The sequence below is a fragment of the Primulina tabacum genome, chromosome 13 (assembly GCF_025594145.1).
Source record: "Primulina tabacum isolate GXHZ01 chromosome 13, ASM2559414v2, whole genome shotgun sequence".
Lineage (NCBI taxonomy): Eukaryota > Viridiplantae > Streptophyta > Magnoliopsida > Lamiales > Gesneriaceae > Primulina > Primulina tabacum.
Window position 1 is genome coordinate 36,752,090 of NC_134562.1, and position 22,736 is coordinate 36,774,825.

A 22,736-nucleotide genomic window follows, 5' to 3' on the forward strand; every position below is an offset into this window, starting at 1 on the left:
GCCACCTCGAGAATTGCACCACACTCGAGTGTGATCGATACAGGCAGCCTAATCCGTCAGAACCACTTGGGCTTGGAGTGTCCTAGAAGTCATCAGAAGCTACAAGTATGGGCAGCCGACTTGCCATACTTAGTAGGTGGCACAAGAATCGAGGTACCTACCCCATTTTCTACTATAAATAGCAGGTATTAGTGTCATTTAAACATTCGGAAATCTTTGAACTAAAAGCACTTACATATTTCCCTTCAAATATTGCTTGTGTTCATAAAAAAGCCTGCTGACTTAAGCATCGGAGTGGCCACGCCGGACATCCCTCCGACGCCCATTCACGAGTTACTTTCTTGTTTACAGGTGTTGATCCAAGCCATTATCTTCACTCAAATTCCCAAACATTATAAATTATTGATTTGGTCCGTTGAAGCCCCGTACCCGGCTCACCTATTTTAACGAGATCACATCAATATATATATATATATATATATATATATATATATATATTCATACATATATATACATATATCTATATATATATTCCACCTGCCACTTTATTTAAATCAGAAATACAAAATTTTTTCAAAACATGTAGCCAATCATGGGTTTATATACACAATTTAGCTTTTTAACGACTTAAACCGTCATTATTATAGTTAGATTTTAGGACTAAGATGTGCAAGAATCAATGATTTTGGCTTTTTCAATCACAAGATCTCCCACATTAAATAATCCAACGAATACCCATTAGCCCACTCCTTGGTCTTGAAAATTCAAAATAGCAATCAACTATCTTATCTTAAGTTCAAAATACAAGCACAAGACAAATAAATGTTAATAATTCAAGTCATGAATAAGGCAGTAGGTCTATATAAGTAAATAATGAATTGATGAATGTCCACATGAAATTAAATGATTTCATTGAAAAAATGAAAATAAAAAATGATGATAAACAACACTAAAATTTTGTTTCAAACATAAAACCATATTCTATTAGGTCGTCTCCATTCTATTTACTACATTCTGCGCTACATTTATACTACGTAAAATCATTTACAACTCATCTACACTACAATATAATATTTTAGAATATTCTTTTTTTTTCTTATTTCAAAATTAATATTTTAATTTCTTAATAATTGTTGGAGATCCACTTCCAGTCCGGACAATGTTTTGGATGTTTCCAAAATGTTGATGTGATTATTAGTAATATTTGATGTTTGTTGTTCGTAACTTATATCATTTTTAATTTAAATCTTTTAAAAACAATGGAAAGTCATCACTGAGATCTACATTCCCTGGAAGGAGTGACAATTATGTGTTAATACACCAAGGGCTGTGTGTAGGCGGGTATAATTCTTAAAGGATGATGATCTGAAGGGCTCTCTTTCATTGTGATGTCCGTACTCTGACAATGACCACTGAAGGATGGTCGCACATGCTTCCTGTCAAATCATTTTTCCATTCCACGGTCAGAATGACACCGTACTCTTCCATCAACGGTCCAAATCCACTCTTTCCCAAAACCTCTCTCTGATGATAGCCCAGTAGTCCACGAAAGAGAGTGAGAGACAGAAAGAGAGAGGAAAACTCGCTGAGCCATTTGCATAGTCTCAGCATTACAGAATTTGCATTTGCATCATTATTATTATCATCCTCCTCATATACACACATACTTACACTTTTTCCTCTCTCTCTCCACTGTGGATGACTGCTACCAGGTCGACCTTTGGTCGGGTGGACTATAAAAGATAAAGAAGGCCCTTTTCTTTCATTTTCTCTCACTTGTTCTCTTCCCTGATAGGAGTGGAGTGATAGGATTGGTTTTGGTAAAGTTTTTAGTTTCCAGCTTCTGCCTACTGTAACTACAAAACCCATAAGAAGCAAGACAAGAAAAAAGGATGGGGCTTTAACTTGCCAATCAACTATTCATGGGGTGTCTTACTGAAGGAGAGGGACTGGTTTCTTTTTGGCTTTCTTTTTCTTGTGGGTTTCTTGCAATTATCAATTATCGGCTGAAATTCGGTGCTCTAAGGAGTCCGTACGAGCTTTCTTTTCGTGGGTTTGTGTGAATTTGGCCGTAGTTGTCGGCGAAGAAAAATGCAGGTGAGTACTATTTCAGTTGGGAGGCTAAGATGGTAGGCAGAAGGGGACAGTTGGAGCTTATACTGACTGAGTGTTTAGGGTTCGAGCTATCAAGGATCTCTTCAATGGGGGTTTCTATGAGCTGAAGCTGATGTTACAATAAATAATTCTGTTATACGAGGAATCGTTGCTACTCTGATTTATAAAGAACAATATATTCTATATTTAAGTGAAGTGTGGATAAAACTATGAAACCTTCAACATCAGGGATGGGTCAGCAGTCTCATGAAGGTGCCGATTGTGTCTTCTCTTTGTTTCTATGCACTCTGTGTTTTAGTTTAGACCTTTCTTTTCTTTTGTTTTCGTTTTAAAATCTAATTCTTCTCTACTATTTTTGATGTTACCGGTCAATTTCTTTTCTTACTGAACTGCACACCTACCCACTCCTGGTAGAATTCTTTAATATCTTTTGCCATAACAGAAATTCCAACTAGTAATTTAGCTGGACAATATCATGGCTGATGGGTAATTTCTTGTTGATTGTGGTTATGAAAGGGGAGAAGAAGTGTTTAAATTCTGAGCTATGGCATGCCTGTGCTGGTCCTCTGGTTTCCCTACCAACGGTGGGGAGTCGTGTGGTTTACTTCCCTCAGGGTCATAGTGAGCAGGTTAGTTTGGGGTATCTTTAGAACGTTTTTAAAGCCTTATGCACCTTTTAAACCCTCACATTATTACTTTGCATGCGTGGCATCTAAAATATTATATTATAACTGGTAAACGTTTGACAGGTTGCTGCCACAACTAATAAAGACATAGATGCGCACATACCTAACTACCCGAGCTTGCCACCACAGTTGATTTGCCAACTTCACAATGTGACAATGCATGTAGGTTTTCTTTATTATATATATTTTGTTTTTAGCCTTGCAAGTTAACTCAATTGGGAAATTACTTTGTCGACTGTAAAAGAGTTCCTTTCATGTGTTGAATTTCAGGCAGATGTTGAAACGGATGAAGTATATGCTCAGATGACATTGCAGCCCTCAACTCCGGTATTTTGAAATACACAGAATTGCTTGATACTTTGTCTAGCTTTCTTCTAATAATCAGAATTTGTGTTTGAATTAAATTTTTATTTAACGACAGCAAGAACAAAAGGATACTTATCTTCCGGTGGAGCTGGGAACTCCTAGCAGGCAACCAACTAATTACTTTTGCAAGACTCTGACAGCAAGTGATACTAGTACACATGGAGGATTCTCTGTTCCACGTCGGGCTGCGGAAAAAGTTTTCCCACCTTTGGTAAAGATACTTATAACCTGATCGTTGTGATGCAAAACTGGTGTTGAAACTGTTTGCAATTATCTGTTTTCCCTCAGGATTTCTCACAGACACCACCTGCACAAGAACTTATTGCCAGAGATCTTCATGATGTTGAATGGAAGTTTAGGCATATTTTTCGAGGTAAGATTGCAATTTCTTTTAACCTAAATTCATATGGTTCCCAAATATTCCAATACGGGTTAGTTAGCAAAATGACTTTGGTCAATTTTTTTTTTCAAATAACCTTCTCCTTTTGTTGCCACTTAAAGGCTTCATCTACTTGGAATATTCAAAGTTAAAGTACACCAATAATATAATGCATAATAAGTACCTTTCGCTCTTGTCTTGAGCTCATGCTATTTTACTGTTGGTCCTTTCTTACAGGTGGAGTGATAAATATAAAATGTGTAGGATTTTAACCGTATCAATTTGATAAGCTATCTTACAGGTTTATGAGTAATATCTACAAAGAGTCCATCATCGGCCTTCGGACACATAAAGACAAGTAGTTAAGATAAGAAAATTTTCAAAGTTTTTTAATTTTTATGCATGCAAATCAACTTGATTCAAGCTTCGTTTATACAAAATGTATATAATACACATTCATCAACCTTTTGAGGTTATATTGGAAATGTATCATATTATTTATAATGTTAAATGACTAAATGATTATACTGTACAGTGAAATAAATTATTACGGGATGAAGATAACTCTTTCTGTGAATAAAACAACTCAAACTACAAGAAACCTAAGTAGTCTTGGCTGATATGCATAATGACTTACGATCTGGATAACTTTACATGCTTAAATCTAATATTAGATTTGATTTGTGTAAAAAATAACTTGCATCATGTGTCTGCTTTGACCTTCTGAATTTTGCTATAGCATTCTATAATTTTCCGTCATGCAGGTCAACCCAAGCGTCATTTGCTTACGACCGGGTGGAGTGTCTTTGTCAGTGCCAAAAGACTAGTTGCTGGAGATTCTGTTCTTTTTATCTGGTACCATGTACCCACTTGATTTCAATCTCAATTTCAGTTTCTTCTAGCAAAGTCTTATTCCATTAGTTTGTTTGCAGGAACGAAAAAAATCAGCTTCTTTTGGGAATTCGTCGTGCCACTCGACCACAAACTGTGATGCCATCATCTGTCCTTTCAAGTGACAGTATGCACATTGGACTTCTTGCTGCCGCTGCTCATGCTGCTGCTACTAATAGCTGCTTCACAGTATTCTATAACCCAAGGTGGTAATCATGATAACCATAGTAATTAATTATGTTTGTATAAAGATATACATGAAATAATAGAAACATATATTTTAATCTGATATCAAATGCTTGTTACGGCAGGGCTAGTCCATCCGACTTTGTCGTTCCTTTGTCAAAGTATGTCAAAGCTGTTTATCATACTCGTGTTTCTGTTGGAATGCGTTTTCGGATGCTATTCGAAACTGAAGAATCGAGTGTTCGAAGGTATTTTTATGTGCATTTTCTACTTTTAGCAAATGGCAGATGTGCTGTATGTTGACACACACTAGATAAGCACTCAATTTAATGTAAAAAAGAAACGGTATACAAAATTAAATTTAGCAGTAGCTAAAAAAAGAAAATCATATAGGATGACTATGAATGACAGACCCTACATTATATTCTAGGTTTTATTTAATAAAGATTGATGAACCTCAAAATAACATTATACTGAAAACTCCTATTATCTAGAAAAAAACAGCACAGTCCAAATATTTGTGTGTTAATTTAAGATAGTAAATATAAAAATACCAATCAGGTTTGGTTGGAAGTTACATAATTCGCACTAGCTTGGTTTATATGTATTTGAAGTGTAGCAAGATCAAGCTGGGAAATTGTATATCTAAGAAGTTTGTAGAGAGGGAGATGCCTGTGTAGGGACAATCACAGTAGATTTTGTAAGTTCACAAAAGGAAGCATTGGAGAGGGAGATGCTTGTGTAGGGACGGTCATAGTAGATTTTGTACGTTTGCAAAAGGAAGCATTGGAATAAACAAGGTGGAATGATTGGTTTTGGACTCTCGTAGCAATAATATGTTATTTATTTTTTCATAATCATGTAGATTTTCATTTTATTGATTATTTAAACATTTTAATAAGTAGTTTGTGACAATGATTGAATGGTACAATATTTTTTAAAAAAATGTTGGAAAACTATTTTAGTTTTGATTCGGTATATTAAAATTTATTTATCTTTTAAAAACTAAAATAAACATAAAAGGGATATCTTATTGTATAAAAAAGTAAATTATGGTGGAATGCCATTAGCATTTTAGGAATGCAAATTCCAAACTGGTACCAACAACAATAACAATAATAATTATAGTACTTGTAGATAAGTTACAGTTAATTATCAGTCAAAACAAAAAAAAATGATTTTTCACACAGATGCTACGTATATGCATGCATATTTAGGGTACCTTGAATGCCTTATTAATACCCATAGAAAACGGTAATTCTTAAAAGTATGCACATAGATACCATGAGAATGGTTTAGAACTCATTATTGGTCTCTTCAAATTCTGGAAATTGTAGTTATCATGTATATGATGGAGAAAATTTAGGCCCAAGGATTGGACTCTATAATGATAATGATAATAATTAAAATTCATTGTCAATCTCATTATTTTCTAGTTCATGTTAGAGATTTTTTATTTATGTGGGTTATATTTGAATAATTATGTGTTGTGTGTTGTTTATAAGTTAAGCTCAAAATTAAAGTGATCAGTTAAAGTTTTGGTTATTAGGCTTTAATGTATCTAATAGGCTGTGATCCTGTAATGTGTAGAGATATATGTGTAATTTCTGTTTTTACTATGAGCTAAAACAGAAATATCGGTATACATGAGTCGTGGTCTTCAGATCGCGCGCCCCGCTCGGGAGGACGTTCTGGACAGTAGCAGGCGCGCTGGGGCACAATTTCGGGGCACTCCCAGCGCGCACTGTACAAATGTTTTCCGATTTTTTTTTTAAATTTTTACGATTCAGGTTTATTCGGTTTAAGCTTAAATATTCAATAATTCAAATAATGATAAGATTATATGTATTTTTAAATAGATTGATTGAAATAAAATGTCGTCAAAGTGTTATGGATTAATTTTATTTTGAAATACAAAAAGATTTTAGTTTATGTCATTTATATGAATATGGATCGGCCCAAAGGAAAAATAATATTTAATATGATTACATATGCATTTGTGGTGGTAAACATGTGATAGTTGTTCGGTTTTCATCTGCAAGCAGCCCAAATGAAGATTTTTATTTGACATGATAGTTACTATCGGTGTTTCACTGTTGTGTCAGGATATAACTTACAAGTTAATCTTTTGTCCAAAGATAAAACATTAATGGAGTGCTTGATATCATGTTTATGAGGTTTACATTATTTGAATTAATTGATTATTTTATTTGGATATTTAATCGAGCATGTATATTCGGTTTTTTTGTTCTCTATTCATATTTGACTTCTACAAGTATTCATTCAAACATAAATTATGTTCATATGTTAAATGACTCCGATTTTAAATTGTTGCAAGAGAATTTATTGATAGTTTTCGGAGTCATAGATTTGGAACTTGCAACAAGGGTTGACTATCTTCCCGTCGTTACGGACTAGAGTACCTCTTATGAAAGGAGGAAGTTTGAAAGGTGGGAGCGGTCAAATCGCATGTGTATGATGATTATGAAGATGACCATTCCAGAAATATTCAGGGGCACAATGTCTAGTGACATTGCTACGACTAAGGCTTTCTTTCAGGACCTCGAAAAGAGGTTTGATTAAAGTGAAAAGTCTAAAATTGGTACATTTTTGGCAAGCCTCATTTCGATGAGAGGTAAAAGGGTAAGAGCAATATAAAGGAGTACATTATGAAAATGTCTCATCTTGCTTCAAGGTTGAAAGTACTGAAGCTTGATCTCTCTGAGGACTTGCTGGTGCATCTGGTTTAAATAGTGGCAAGATCTCACTATGCATCTACCTCGAAGGATAAATGGAAGAAAAAGAAGGATAAGGAAGCTGCGGATACACAATCTCCGTAGTAACAACAGAAGAATCATAGTGATTCTCAAAGTTCTGATTGTTTCTTCTGTGGCAGTGATGGGCATATGAAGAGGCACTAAAGACCGTAGCATATATCCATAACTGAGTTCTACTTAAGGCAGAGACCAAAACCACTCATGAACTTTGGACAGGTAAAAAGCCTAGTCTTAAGTTTCTGCACGTTTGGAGATGTCAGCTGAGGCAAATCCCTATAAGCCTAATGAAAAGAAATTGGACTCAAGGATGGTCAACTGTTATTTATTGGATACTCTGAAAGATCCAGGGGTACAAGTTTTATGATCCCACAAGTAAGTCGATTTTTTATTCAGGAAATGCCCAGTTCTTTGAGGATGTTGAGTTTACGGAGGAGATAAAGTAAAGGATATTGTCTTTGAAGAGGAATATGTAAATATCCCACATGTGTCTTGGATTTTGATCAGGATCACATTATTCTCTTTGACCAAAACACAATACAGGAAGACAACATTGGAGATCCTCTTATTCCTGATGAACAAGCTTAATCACCTTCAGAGCCTATGTCATTAAGGAGATCCACTAGAGAGCGGATAAATGTAATGTCAGATGATTACATTGTATTTCTTCAAGAACATGAAGCAGACATTGGAGTATTGGACTGATGGAGGATGATCCTTTCAACTTCCATCAAGCCATGAAAAATTTTAACTCTCAAAAGTGGACTGATGCCATGAATGAGGAGTTAAAGTCCACGAAGGACAATGGCGCATGAGATCTTGTCGCATTGCCTAAAGGTACGAAGCCCATTGGTTGTAAATGGATATTTAAAACCAAGAGGGATTCAAAAGGCAATGTGGAAAGATATAAGGCTCATCTCGTCGCTAAAGGTTTTACACATAAAGAAGGCATTGATTATAAAGAGACTTTCTCCCCGGTTTCTTCGAAGACCCTTTAAGGATTATAATGACGTTGGTGGCGTATTTCGATCTTGATTTTCATCAGATGGATGTAAAGCCTGCGTTTCTAAATGGTGGCATTGATGAAACGATTTCTATAATGCAGCCAGAAATTTTTGTGTCCAAAGACACAAATAATATGGTTTGCAAATTAAAGAAATCCATATATGGATTCAAGCAGACATCTCGACAATGATATCTCAAATTTCATCAAGTGATCATCTCGTTTGGTTTTGAAATGAATTTGTTAGATAATTGTGTGTACCATAAGTTCAGTGGGATTAAGCATATTTTTCTGGTTTTATATGTTGATGACATCTTACTTGCTAGCAACAATTAGAATTGTTACATGACACCAATAGATTTCTAGCTAAGAATTTTGAGACGAAAGATCTTGGTGATTCATCTTTTGTACTCAGTATCTATCCATATACATCGGGATCTTTCTCGAAGTATTTTTGGATTATCTCATAAAGACTATATCGAGAAAGTTCTCAACGATATGGAATGCAAAACTACTAACGAATGGATACTTCTGTGGCTAAGAGAGACAAATTTAGTCTCAAACAACGCCCAAAGAATGATTTTGGAGGAAAAAGAAATGCAGAAGATTCCCTATGTATCTGCAGTTGTATGCTCAGATTTGTACACGTCCAGATATTGCGTACGTGACATCAATGTTGGGACGATATTTAAGTAATCCAGGAGTGGAACATTGGAAAACAATCAAAAAAGTTATCCGCTACCTATAAAGAACAAAAGATTACATGCTCATATATCGGAGGTTGGATCAACTTGAGATCATTGTGTATACTGACTCCGATTTTGTTGAATGCCAAGATAATTTGAAATCTACGTCGGGCTACATCTATCTCCTTGCTGGAGGTGTCATTACCTGGAAGAGTGCTAAACAGTTTTTTATAGCCTCTTCCATCATGACATCTGAGTTTGTAGCGTGTTATGAGACATCCAATCATGGAACATGGCTGCAAAAAAGTTTCAGGGGAATGAGAATTGTTGATGGTATTGAAAGGTCATTAAGAATACATTATGACAATAAATCAGCAGTTATTTATTCCAATAACAACATGAGATCGACGAAATCAAAACATATTGACATCAAGTTCTTGGTTAAAGAAAGAACTCAGAGTGGCAAGTTGTCTATTGCGCATATCAGTACAAACTCCATGGTTGCGGATCCGCTTACTAAGGGACTACCATCGTAACAGTTTTATGAGCACACTGCTTGTATGAGCGTAATGTCGATTGAGGAAATTAAGTTTTAGTGTGGGGGTTTGTTACCTTTTTGGGGGTTTGTTACCTTTTTGGGATGAACGTAATGTCGATGGGAGGACCGGTTGGAAATAGGCATGTTATAATCACATTGCATGAAATTTTCATGCTACACATCCACTTCATGACCCATGTCATTCAGATGTGTTGACATATGTGACCATTGATAGATCTAGTTACCTTGAGTGTAGCGATAAATGCTTTAATCCTGTATTGATGTGATTATCAGACATCCATGAACATGATACTTTTAAACTTGATTTTTTAGATTGAGAAATGAAAAGGGACAAAATGCAACTACAACTCAATAGTAGTAATGATATTACGATCAATAAATTGACATAATGAACATTGATCTTACCATAATTGTACAACTTTTGTTCTTGTTAGCATAAGAGCAATTCCCTGACGCCAGATCCAAGGGCCATTCTTTGGATTTTATAAATTTTATGACGTCAAATTAGGAATTTGCATCAGAATTAATTTACTCTTTAATTTATTCTGGCTAAATTCTCAACTCTGGCAGAATATTCAATCAAACAACATCTTGATCCCTTTTAGTGTTATCCTATCTTTGTTTGTGTACACCATCCTCCATCCCACCATGTTTACCTTTTATTCACTAATGACAAAGATATAATAGCTGAGTAAAAAGTTGGAACTTCTCATTAAATACTGAAGATAAAAGGTAATTTTTGGGCGGAGGGCTAATACCTTGGGGTCTGGCTGGATGATGGTGTCGGAATTGCAAGCTTTTGAGTGTAGTTCCTTTTCATGGAACCAAATCGAAGTTCGATAATGATGCTAGGTTAAATTAGTGTTTGATACCCATTATCTGGAACCACAGAGTAACAACTGGTTTTCTCATTGCAAAACAAATTCCCAACTCTGATGTAAGTGATGTTTGTCACGTGGCTACTTATACATGGCGTTCTAGAGTTATGTGCCATGTTCCACTCATAACCGATGGTGGTAGATAGTAAAGTTTTACTTGATTGGTGTGAAAACTGGAGTTTGTTTACTGATAGATTTGTAGAGCGATTGTTTCACATTCTGATTGCAATCCCAGTCCTTTGACCTGTGCTAGCATTTTAGCTGTCTGTTTGTGCCATCCATGTGTAGTAATATTCTAGCATAAGTTGTACAATGCTCCATTTAACAAACTGGAATGACCATAATTACCCTCCGTACTCTGTATAATATGGTAGATTTCTCAAAAAAAATCTTTGTCACATGCTTCAGCTCAGGAACAACCCAACTAGATTTCCAGTCCGTTCCACTACTCTCAAGATTGTTCTCACAAGGTTTGCTAATCAGCACGGTGCAACTATTAGGAGAGAGTGATCTGTACAAGTGGAAATTTTAATTTAGACATAGCAAAGGGTGGGAATGATTATTGGTAAATGATGGACAAAGAAATTATGTGAAGCAAAATCGCTCTTCAGGTGCAAAAATTTGGATCGAGCTCTATGTTTTACAAAGTTCAATCGATTTGCCTCCTCTATAGTACCAAAGTTTCTCAGCAATCAATTTGCCTCTTCGATAGTACCAAACCTTCTCTGCAATCGATTCCCCTCCTCTTCCTTTTCCTACTGTTTCCGTTGTTCTCTCGTCATATAGTAAGAAGGGCACAAAACAGGTTTACAACCCTGGGACAAAGATCAGATGAAGCAAGTGTCACAATATTTTATGTGTTTTGGTGAAGAAAATATGAGATGCCTTTTAAATGCATTTCTGCAAAAACATTATAGGCTTGAATCCCACATCTTTACATGAAAGGAAAGGAAAGGTAAATGATGTGTGAAGATGGTATGGATAGGAGATGCAAGAAATAAAATAGAAAAATGAGTGGATGGTGGTGCATGTGCTATGGTTCATGGAATTTAAAAGAAAGAGAAAAAATTTGTGAAAGTGGAGAAGAGAAAAGGAAAATTAATTAATTCAATTAAACACACCATTCTTACTATCTCATTCTACTTGTTAACCAACCGTATCCTTTTACAATTAAATAGTCGATCACTCTATTTCCGACACCATCAAGAGTTGCTGTTTAAGCTCCAAAACTTAATGATGCCAGGACTTCATCAAATTAGTGTTTACATGAAAATTTTAATGCATTCTTTATCCATGGTATTTTACATCTAGGTACATGGGTACGATCACTGGCATTGGCGACCTGGATCCTATTCGTTGGCCAAACTCTCATTGGCGTTCTGTGAAGGTAAATGGCTTCTCTTTACTGCTTTATGAAATATCATTACTTGCTCCTTCAGTATTTTTACTTCTCAACCGACTCCTATTTTTCCTGCGGCTACCTTTGTTTGAAGAGCCAAAGCCTTTTGATATTACTATTCTCTCCATTTTTCATCAGAGGATTTGAGTTGAAGTCAATCTTCCAATCCCATTTCCCTTGCTATCTAGTTATGCTGATTGTGAAAAATGTTATAATGCGCTGCACAAAATTCAGATTCGCGTAATTTGTGCCGAATATTGTAAACATCGGCTTTATTTAACTAGATATTGAGAGTTTTAGAAAATATTAGCCTTGAACACATGCTGAATTGGCAAATTATATTTATGTAACATGATCGTGTTTGATTTGTTAGATACATTTTAAGAAGTAGATTCTAGGTGAGTTTGTGTCTTTCACATTGTGTGCATTCCTAATGGTTGTCTCAATGTGGTATGATGTGTTTACTCCAAGGTGGGAATTGCATGGTGTTTTTTAGCTTCAGATAGTCTAGGTTGGGTACCTGATGTGTCAGGTAACAAGTTTTTCAACCCAAGCTGGACCCAAAATTCTTAGTTACTCGACCATTTGGTATCCATTGAATTTCGGCTACCCAACTGTCTATTCCCCATTTTTTTAATGTAAGACAATCATTTTAAGAATTTACTTCTTTTGCGTTTCTTAGGCAAAATACATAATATGAGAGCACTATGCTGGAAACATTTTTATTTCACCGTTCACCAAGCACTGAAGTTTTTAATTCTCAAAGCATAAAGTAGAAAAATTGTCCAAATTACTGTAATACTATCATACCATCATTGCTGCTTAGGAGTATAACTGAGGACTTAAATAGTATACGTGGGTGTGAGGTCAAAGTAGCGGCGGTGGGTATAACTCATGGATGTGCTCAATGAAGGAAGATTTAGTTTTATAATGGATTTAGAATTAACTCGATCAGATACCTTACCAAAAAAAGTCTAATTTTTATGAGTTTCAGTTTGGTGGTAAAGGCGGTCTTGGTTTTGTAACTGTCAAAACTCTCTGGTTCCGGATAAATGATCGTCTACGGATGTGTCTCTTGTTCTTCGATTTTTCTTGATTTTGTAGGTTGGCTGGGACGAATCAACAGCAGGTGACAGGCAGCCAAGGGTATCACTTTGGGAAATTGAGCCTTTGACAACATTTCCCATGTATCCATCGTTATTTCCTCTCAGGATGAAACGGCCCTGGTATCCTGGGGCCTCCTCTTTTCAAGGTACAAGTTTTGCCTAATGTTGGTGAATTTTTCTCATTGGTGAAAGGTTCATATTATGAGTTCCTGTGCATCATGAAATTGTAGCCTGTCCCCTGGGTAAGTGCTTGATGATGGAGTTCCCTTTACCTGGAGAAATACTGAACCATCTTTTGTTCGTTGTTTTTTCATTTCTTAAACCAGATATCAAATTTTATGCTCGTTTATATAGTTAACTAATTCCCAGACTCTTTTAGCTCAGATGGTAACAACGAAGCAATCAATGGCACGACATGGTTAAGAGGTGAAGCTGGTGAACAAGGATTCAATTCTATGAATTTTCAGTCCATTGGCATGTTTCCATGGACACAGCAGAGATTTGATCCATCGGTCTTGAGAACCGATCTCAGCCATCAGTATCAGGCTATGGTGGCATCAGGGTTGCAAAATTTCGGCACTGGAGATATGTTGAAACATCAAATAATGCAGTTCCAACAGCCAGTTCATTATCTCCAACATCCAGGAGGGCATAATCCTATGTCACAGCAACAGCAAGTAGTCCACCCCTCAGTTTCTTCTTCTCATATGCTTTCAGCACAATCCCAAACGCTGTCGGATAACATGCAGAGGCCACTACTACAGCTCGTTGACAATCATCCGGAAGAACATCATCAACAACATACTTATCAAGAATCGTTTTCAATTCAACATGATCAGCTCCAACAAAGGCAGCCATCAGATGTTCCCTCCCCTTCATTTACAAAACCTGGTTTCACAAATCCAAACCGTAATTTTTCTGCATCTATGGCTCATTCTAGTATGCAAAATATGATGGGTTCTCTTTGTACTGAAGGGACTGGTGATCTTTTAAATTTCACGAGAACAAGTCAGCAAATGCTCAATGAGCAGTCACCTCAACAATTTTGGGTGGCAAAATTTTCTCTGTCGCCTGTCAGTGATTGTTCCCATTCAACGTCACTTCCTCCGTATCGTGGTAGAGATGCTTCTGGTGAGCACGATACTTGTAGTTTGGATGCCCAGAATCATGGTCTTTTCGCCACCAATATGGACTCCTCTAGCCTCCTCCTTCCCACCACTGTGTCTGGTATTGACACTTCTTCAGTTCATGCTGATATGTCTTCTATGCCACTAGGGGGATCTGGATATCAAAGCTCTCTGTATGGTTATGTGCAAGATTCGTCTGACGTTTTTCACAGTGCAGGTTACACTGGCCAACCGACACAGGCCTCAACCTTCGTCAAGGTGCTTGTTCGAGATTGATACAATATGCATCCAAGCCTTTTCTTAATTTGAGTATGTTGGATGTGATTTTTTTGTGTTCTGGTTTCTGTTTTTTTTTTTTTTTTTTCTAGGTCTATAAAACGGGGTCCATTGGTAGGTCGCTGGACATCGCCCAGTTCAACAGCTATCAGGAGCTGCGACAGGAATTGGGTCAAATGTTCAGGATTCCAGGGTTGCTTGAAGACCCTCAAAGATCAGGCTGGCAGCTTGTATTTGTTGACAGGGAGGACGATGTGCTTCTCCTTGGAGACGACCCATGGGAGTAAGTATCTATATATATGTAAGTGAGAAATCATTATATGAACTACCTTTATATGTTAAGCGGGAGATGGTAATAGAAACTACACTAGGCCGCCAAATATATATAGTTAAAAATAGCCTGAAGCTCAATTAAAGAAGTCTTTAATAAGGAAAAAAAGTACATAGAAGGCAATTTTTTAAATTATTCATTGTTGTAACCACTAAACATTAATCACCCTACCAAAAAAATTGAAATTACTTCTCTAAATTATTTACTTCTCCTAAGAATAAATAATTGAATGAAAATGATGATCTTATACAAAATACATTTAAACAATTTTATTCTTTTTATTATTATGTAATGAATTATGTTTTCTTTAGAAAGTTGAGATGATGGACATTCCTCGAATTCCAACTATCATCTCGGATTTGTTCTTCTTTAGAAAATAGAGTTTTTTTCATTCATTAAACTTCATCCAGGCAACATGAAATACCAATCTGGATAAAGTAAATAACCATGAACGCATGTTAAATCTCATCTTCATTATGCCATCTTTTCAAGAATCAAAACTTAGAAATAGGGGTCTCCTGTTTTTTATATGTTACTATGGATTACTTGATCAGCGATCCTGCCTTGACTGTGGTTTCACAATTTGGCTTTATGTTGAATTGATGGTGTTAAATGCATGTACAGTGCTTTTGTGAACAATGTCTGGTATATCAAGATTCTTTCTCCCGAGGATATGCAGAAGCTGGGAAAACAAGATGCTGAATCCTTGAGTACAAATGCAGTCGAAGCAGTGAACAATAATGATGCCAATGACATTGTGTCCAGTATTCCAACTTTAGGATCTCTCCAGTACTGAGCGAAATCGGGGCTCCTAAAGCAGCATGCCTAGCTAGAAGTCGTGAAGATGTTGATTTTCTCCGGCTTCACAGGCTGTCTTTATTTCGTTTCCGGTTCCAGACACGCGAGACCTAATATAATGGTGGTTAATTGTCTCTTTTCAAAGAACATGAATCTGCATTCTGTATCACACAACTTGAATCAGCAACTTAAATTAGATAACTGGAGGATATTACTGTATTGTAACCTATGTAGCATGGATATTCCGATTTTTTTTTTGAAGTATCGAACAAAGATGCGAATAAGATACGTGGTTATGACAAAATTCGTGTCGTTGACTTTTCGGAAGTCTGATCAGTCAGATATTTTTTGAATAGAAACGATGTGGATATGTTTTTCGAATACGTTTGGGTAAAATTACAAAATTTTAAAAGTTTTTGTGGTTAATCGAAAAAAGAAATTTTTTTATGATTAATTGGAAATTTATTAAATATAAAAGAATTGGGTCTTGAAAATTCATTAGAGCTTTTCTTCTGAAAAAAATGTGTGTGGATGTTGCAATACAGTTCTTTACTCATTTTCTCATAAAGTTATTTTCTAGTAAAATTTATAAGAGCTTTTCTTCTGAAAAAAAAAAGTGTGGAAGTTGCAATCGGTATGTAAATTTCTTGAATATTTTTTTATAAATTGAAAAAGTAAATATGTAATATAGTAATAATCCTAATTGGAAGACGAAAACCTTGTTCACAAAAGTTAAATGCTCTTTCTTAGCTCTCCACGATGGATTTATCCTCTTCTCCGACATCGCCTAAGAACGAGATTATTAAATGCTTTCACGCACAGGGAGCGTGTTTTCCAGTTCAACTCCACACTCCCGAAAATCCCTTTTTCTCTGGATTATTTAAATGGTTTCCTCCATTGAAATCAAACTGCCCATACCAGAGGATGAAGATTTTGGAAAGGTTGAACTGCTACAACGGGCACAATGGCTGCGAGCCGCCATTCTTGGAGCCAACGACGGCTTGCTGTCCACCACATCCCTCATGCTTGGAGTCACCGCCGCTAAAGATCACGATCAATGGCTTGTCATCGTGTCGGGCCTGGCTGGAGCTCTGGCCGGGGCATGCAGCATGGCCGTCGGCGAGTTCGCATCCGTTTCGACGCAAAGAGATATCGAACGGATCATATCTATTCAAAAACCCAATTCAGAAGCTGAGATTTGTAAAAGCAACAACGATGCCAAAGGTAACTTGAATGGGGATATCGAGGCGCCATCACGAGCCACTCCCAAGTCTCCTTTCATGAAAATTATATCAAGCGATCGCTCGCACGCTTTCCTGGAGGAAACGTTGCCGAATCCGTATAAAGCCGCGGGAGCATCGGCATCAGCGTTTCTTTGTGGATCAGCTTTGCCTCTGCTGTCAGCAATGGCGGTTTCACACAACACGATCAGAGTGGTGGTGATAGTGGTCGTGACATCCGTCTCACTGGTTGCTTTCGGGGGAGTTGGAGCATATCTTGGCGGGTCATCAGTTAGGTTTTCTGCCATGAGAGTTCTGGTCGGAGGGTGGATTTCTATGGCGGTAACCTATGGCTTGCTTAAACCGATAGATAAAGATCACAAACCAGAATGAATCTATATATATATATATATATCATATATTCAAAAAGGCAATCTATTTTCATTGAATATATGTTGTAATAAGTAACATTCGACAATAAAGAAAGCTGGAAAAAGTTATGTTTTTTTGGAGGTTGTCGGCTCGACGAATTATATATATAACACACATACTATTAATATTGTTGCCAATTCTTTTTGAAATATTATAATTGTTATAATGTTTATGAAATATTATCAGCATCTAGTCAGAAATATGGTTGTATGTCAGTGTGTGTGAATATCATTACTGAAACAAAGCAATAAATGAAAAATAAAAACTCTTCAAAAAACACATTTAGAATAATTTTATCAATTTCGATGCGTTTTATAACTTGACATGTGATGCAATGGATTTACGTATAAATGGGAGAGATAAATAAGGTCCTGAAAGCCTTCTTCCCCGCAAATGGCAATCAATCTTCTCATTATTCCTAGCTCTGCTGGTAACTAATGAAATGGTAAATCTGATCATCGCCACCATAGCTATACGCTTTTTCCTTTCGACCATTGCTGAAGCTCAAAAACTCACAACATTCCAACGCCAATACGTCCCTTTTAACCAGAGAGACTTCGGAATCTTTGAGGTTGTCAAGCCTGCGACCATCAGCAACGATGCTCTTCAGGTGACCCCTGACTCAGCTTCTGCTAATTTCAACCTGACTTACAATTCAGGGCGTATCATCTTGAAACAGCGTTTCAAGCTGTGGGACGGCAACAGCACTGCGTCTTTCACCACGTCTTTTCTCGTCAATGTCTACCGGCCCAAGATCACCCCTGATCTGTTGCTGCCTCCTAATAGCTTTGGAGAGTTTCTGGGTCTGACGAATTCGTCCACCGTCATGGGAACGCGATTAACAAGATTGTCGCGGTTGAGCTGGACACTTTCAAGCAAGATTTCTAATAGATTTTGAATCCTGTTTTATATGCTTTAATTTTTGTGCCATTTTATCTGTTGATAATCACGGGTGATGGAGGGACTTGAATAGATCTCTTAAAACTACCAATAATTGTTTGTCGATAAAGAGCAACCATACTCTCCAAGAGTTCATTTGCTGAGATATGATTTTAATTTAAATGTTCAATGACAGATTATTCAAGTCACTGAAAATTTACTCTAAATCATACGTATAATTAATATATAACCTCAACAACAGAGTACTGCTTCCTAAATTAGAGTGACTTGAGATATAAGTTAGATATTGATATCCTTGAAAGAAAATACCATTGATTACTTGAGATCTGAGGATTTTATAATATGACTTTACTTAACAATTTCGTGTTGGTCCATAGCCTCGACTTTTGTTAACTTAACATCCAAAATTTAGGTAAATCAGTCGGCTGTAGAAGCAAGTGTAGAACATCAACGGACGCTGCAGAAGATTGAAGAGTGTATTAGAGTAGTCCCAATAAGAGGGATTAAAGATTTCAGAACATCTATAGCAAAAAGAGTGTTAGTGATGACTCCTCTCGTTTGGTGTTACAGAATTTTTGCACAAGAAACCAATGTACCATTAGATATCTTAGTTTAAACATGATTAAAATAATTAATTACAAACTAAATTAAACGAATCTTTAGGATAACTTCAAATTATAACTTGCAGTCTTACATCGGAGGATGAAGGTCAAAATCATGTCACAGACGTAAGAATGAAGCCCTCATATTTTCAAGTGCCCAAAGTTTTCGTATTCACAATAAAGTTTTTGTATTCACAAAATATATGATGTAGCCAAAAAATTTAATTCTCTGGACTACTATGTGGGCTTGATCCAATTAGTCGGGGGATTAGTGGACACTTTTCACAAATTTTACGAATGAAAACCCTTATTTTTATATTTATCATTTCTTATCTTAGAGATGTCAAAGGGGCTTCTTACTGCCCAAACAGATCCTCCTACATCCATATATAAACGCTGGTTTATCAAGAATACAAAAGAAAAACAATTCAATCTAGCTCGTAAACAAGTTAAGTAGCTGGAAAACAACAAATTTTATGAATTATCACCTTACATCACAAACAAACGTCCGAGGCCGTCAAAGTTCCTGACGTACGCTCCCACTCTAGAGTCATGAAAGTTCAAAGATATGTTCTGAAAACTAAAGAGTGCTTGAGCATGAAAAATTGAGTGTGTACCTCGTACGGTCAGAGTGTTCGTCTATTTTTAGATTTCTTTAAAGTGCTTAGTGGGCTTGGCCCTTTGTAGACACTTTAGGGCTTCAATAGTTTTAATATGGTAAATAGTTAATTTAAAATGGGCTAAATAATAAATACTTAAATTGAACTCATAACCCATCAATATCGATATGTACAGTATGAAATGCAATCACATATCAAATATACCCGGCCAGAATGCTTACCCTGAAATACAAAACCATCACCGCTTTAATTATTCCGTCATGTCTAAAACTGGTCAATACAGGACTGCTTATATGCAAATGATGATAAATAGGATAAAACATTAGTATCACTTTAGGTTGAAAGAGAACTACTATAATGTACTTAATTCTTTCCTGCTATTAAGCTCGAGGATAAGTATGCATCAAGTACATGTATATCATATGCCAGTTTCCCGAGAAGAGCACTGAGGTGTAGAGAAATGTTACAGCTGCTTCCTTCTCTTCTCCAGCTCGGTATGGACTCTCTGGAAGCTCAGTACAGCCCACACCAAATGGCACAAGCCAACCTCCGGCCACAATGCTTTGGGGGAATACAAAAGGCAGTTTGAAGTTTGCCAAAGCAGAAAATTGCTCAGTCGAGTCTCGCCTGAGGAACGGATCAAGATATCAGGATCAGGTGCCACTCCCATGTACATGTTTCTCTCGATATCTGCAAGCTTTATAACATAGTTTTCCCCAAGATTTTTTTTACCAATATCACCATTTTGAGCATCATTCATTTTCATCGCAGATTGAATATCATGCCGCTTGTTGTTGCAAGATTCTTGAGCAGCATGCACAATTTCATCAGTTGAAGTATAGGCCACACAAACAAGGAGAATGCTTTTGTCATTATTAGATGTGGCTTTCATGGCCTTTTCAGCAGCAAGTCTTATAGTTTCACTTAAAAGATTCAAGTTCCCGATAAAATATACCCTGACCCCATATTGGTTCACTATACTTTCTTCCTTGAGCAAACCTTCAATTTTCTCGAGCATCAAATCCATCACACTCTGAACTTCGTCAGGCCTTCTTTTGAAATTGTCGATGCTAAACGCATATATGGTCACATATTTCACACCCAATTCGTAGCAGTACTTCATCAATGACATGAGAGACAAAAATCCGGCTCTATGGCCCATTCCTTCTTCAAGATCCCACTTCCTGGCATATCTTCTATTTCCATCTAAAATAAAGGCCAGGTGATTTGGAATTGGACCCACAGAAAGAACGCGAAAAAGAAATCTTCGCACATAGCATAGAAAACTTCCAAACAACCTGCCAGCAAGAGTTTCCTCCTTGTTGTCCATTTCAATTTTTTGCCGAACCTATGATACTGCAAATTCCGTAGAAAAATGCCAACGGAATTTAAACATACAGCTCCAAGCATAATTCTCAACAATCATCAGGAAAGTTCATCCACTGATATACAGGGATATAAAAGTAAGAGAAAAGAATTCATGTCAAATTCTGCAGCTACTGATCAAAGGCCTTGTGGCTTGGTACACTACTAAGCCCATGGTGATGGAACCAACAAAGGCAGAATGTTTGCTCCTCTTCTCAAGCATAAAGGACAATCTTAAAGTAATTATCTACAAATCTTACTTTTTCATCTCTTTGTTACCTTTTTTCCCAATTCCACATAAATATTATCCAAAAAGTTTTCCCCCTAAATCAAAAGCCTGATTTCAGCTCGTGTTCATTGAATGGTAATTCATAAAATTTATTGGCCCCCTATGAGGACAGAAATAGAAAAGAAACACAATAAAACCGAAAATAGGAAAAAAGATAACTTTTCAGAGAATCGCAAATTCCAGCCAACTTGTCGTAACCCCGATAAAATCAAACTATATGCAAGTGATACCACTGAGCATCGAATAAACTTCGATTGAACTTGGATTGATGGGTTTGATTTGGAGGTGGATTTGAGGAATGGATTCAAATGACACCCACCTTATATTTATTTGAAATCCACAGCAATCAATTGTTGAAATTGCTTAACTTCATACGCAATGGTTTAAAAATCAATTGAATTTTTTCGATCCAAACAAGGTAAATAATTTGAAATCCATCCATCCAAATACACCCTTAGATTGAGTTTGGATTATAGGTCTCAAATTTGAGTAACGGATTTGAGCTGGGTTTCTACCGAAACCATACTAAGGTAGATTTGAGTCCATCATAATCATCGACAAATTCAAAGAGATAAAAATCATTCAATCTAACAGGATGGATTCAGAATCACGGGTTCCTTCACTCCGAACACACCACATACATCATTTTTTAGAAATCTCTTCGACTCTGCACCCCGGCTCCAAATTAAATCAAACCAACGAACCAAGTGCAAACATATTTGGACAAAAGCACAATTTCGCAATTTCCAAGTTTCCTGAACAGGAACCAATACATAAAGCATAAATACATAGAATTCAACTGCAAATCGTGCGCGATAGGGTAAAAATTACCTTCGCATATGATTCTTGACACAAAATTGCGAAACCAGTTTCAATCTTAAAACCCTGTAAAGTTTTTTGTAGAAAGAGGTTACACAACAAGACTAAACCAATGCAGCTTTAATTTAAAGAGATATATATCAAATATAAACAACACAATCGTTCAACAGAGTTGAAACGCGTAAAAACTATAATTCGGTACACCAATTCGAGGGTTCAACTGTGTATATATGCGCGATTGTTAGGGGCAATGTTGGCGGGAGACAGAGTTTTGTGTGAATGAAAGATGACGAAAGGAAGGAAGAAAACTGAGATATGTCTGTTGGGATCACAGCTTTGGTGTGGTTTGTGTTCGAGTGTCGCAGGGAAATCTAATTTGTAGAAGAAACCGTTTTTCCGGGTTTTTTTTTAAAAAATTTTCAAATAGAATTCAAAATTATATATCAAAGCACACGTGAACTTTTGATCAAACTCGCATTCCAAATTATCGAAGGTCAAACTAAGTTCAAACATATTGGAACCCTTTTCTCTAAAAAAAAAAATAAATCAGAAACTCCAAATGATCTCATATGTTTATAAGCTTTTACCCCTTTTTTTTTTTGAAATATTAAAATTAACGAAATTCACGAGTTCAAGTAACGATTTTATTTTTTAAAGCTTGATATTTGATTTAAAATAAAGCGATCGACCAAAAATTTAATGCCTAACTCGAGCCAAAATATTTAGCATTTCGGATTCATAATTTATTTAAATAAAAAGTTTGACGTATAAAATATAAGTAGCTTTTAAGCTTTTGACAATAAGAATGAGGGTGATGAGTAATTTGGATCACATTATTGTGATGAACATTCTTTGGTTCAGACATGCACTAAAGTCGCATTCAAATAATTTAGATGTATATGTTTGGAGATTTAATAAAAAACAAATAC

General features: G+C 36.3%; 3 protein-coding genes across 8 annotated transcripts; 2 read left to right on the forward strand and 1 right to left on the reverse strand.

Annotated features, from left to right (window-relative positions):
• Positions 1-1,596: 1,596 nt before the first annotated feature.
• On the forward strand, positions 1,597-15,859 carry LOC142522674 (auxin response factor 8-like). Of its 2 annotated transcripts, XM_075626205.1 has the most exons (15): positions 1,597-2,367; positions 2,632-2,744; positions 2,865-2,963; positions 3,072-3,128; positions 3,223-3,378; positions 3,456-3,540; positions 4,311-4,401; positions 4,479-4,643; positions 4,749-4,871; positions 11,835-11,910; positions 13,027-13,174; positions 13,413-14,255; positions 14,373-14,413; positions 14,524-14,714; positions 15,387-15,859. In XM_075626205.1, the coding sequence occupies exons 1-15, from the start codon at positions 2,325-2,327 to the stop codon at positions 15,556-15,558; spliced, it is 2,403 nt and encodes an 800-aa protein (XP_075482320.1). In that variant the 5' UTR covers positions 1,597-2,324; the 3' UTR covers positions 15,559-15,859. The 2 variants fall into 2 exon arrangements, with proteins under 2 accessions (XP_075482320.1, XP_075482319.1); XM_075626204.1 differs by having other exon boundaries at positions 1,600-2,367; positions 13,413-14,413; positions 15,387-15,856.
• A 459-nt stretch (positions 15,860-16,318) lies between these two features.
• Positions 16,319-17,319, forward strand: LOC142522964 (vacuolar iron transporter homolog 2-like). Its single transcript, XM_075626578.1, has one exon. The coding sequence runs from the start codon at positions 16,445-16,447 to the stop codon at positions 17,171-17,173; it is 729 nt and encodes a 242-aa protein (XP_075482693.1). The 5' UTR covers positions 16,319-16,444; the 3' UTR covers positions 17,174-17,319.
• A 2,238-nt stretch (positions 17,320-19,557) lies between these two features.
• LOC142522896 (dehydrodolichyl diphosphate synthase 6-like) lies at positions 19,558-22,217 on the reverse strand. 5 transcript variants are annotated; one of them, XM_075626478.1, is made up of 4 exons: positions 21,820-22,217; positions 21,630-21,743; positions 20,633-20,690; positions 19,558-20,540 (listed from the first exon to the last, which is right to left on the reverse strand). In XM_075626478.1, exon 4 carries the CDS (start codon positions 20,494-20,496, stop codon positions 19,798-19,800), a length of 699 nt encoding a protein of 232 aa, XP_075482593.1. In that variant the 5' UTR covers positions 20,497-20,540; positions 20,633-20,690; positions 21,630-21,743; positions 21,820-22,217; the 3' UTR covers positions 19,558-19,797. The 5 variants fall into 5 exon arrangements, with proteins under 5 accessions (XP_075482593.1, XP_075482591.1, XP_075482589.1 ...); XM_075626476.1 differs by lacking the exon at positions 21,630-21,743; XM_075626474.1 differs by having other exon boundaries at positions 19,558-20,690.
• Positions 22,218-22,736: the final 519 nt, after the last annotated feature.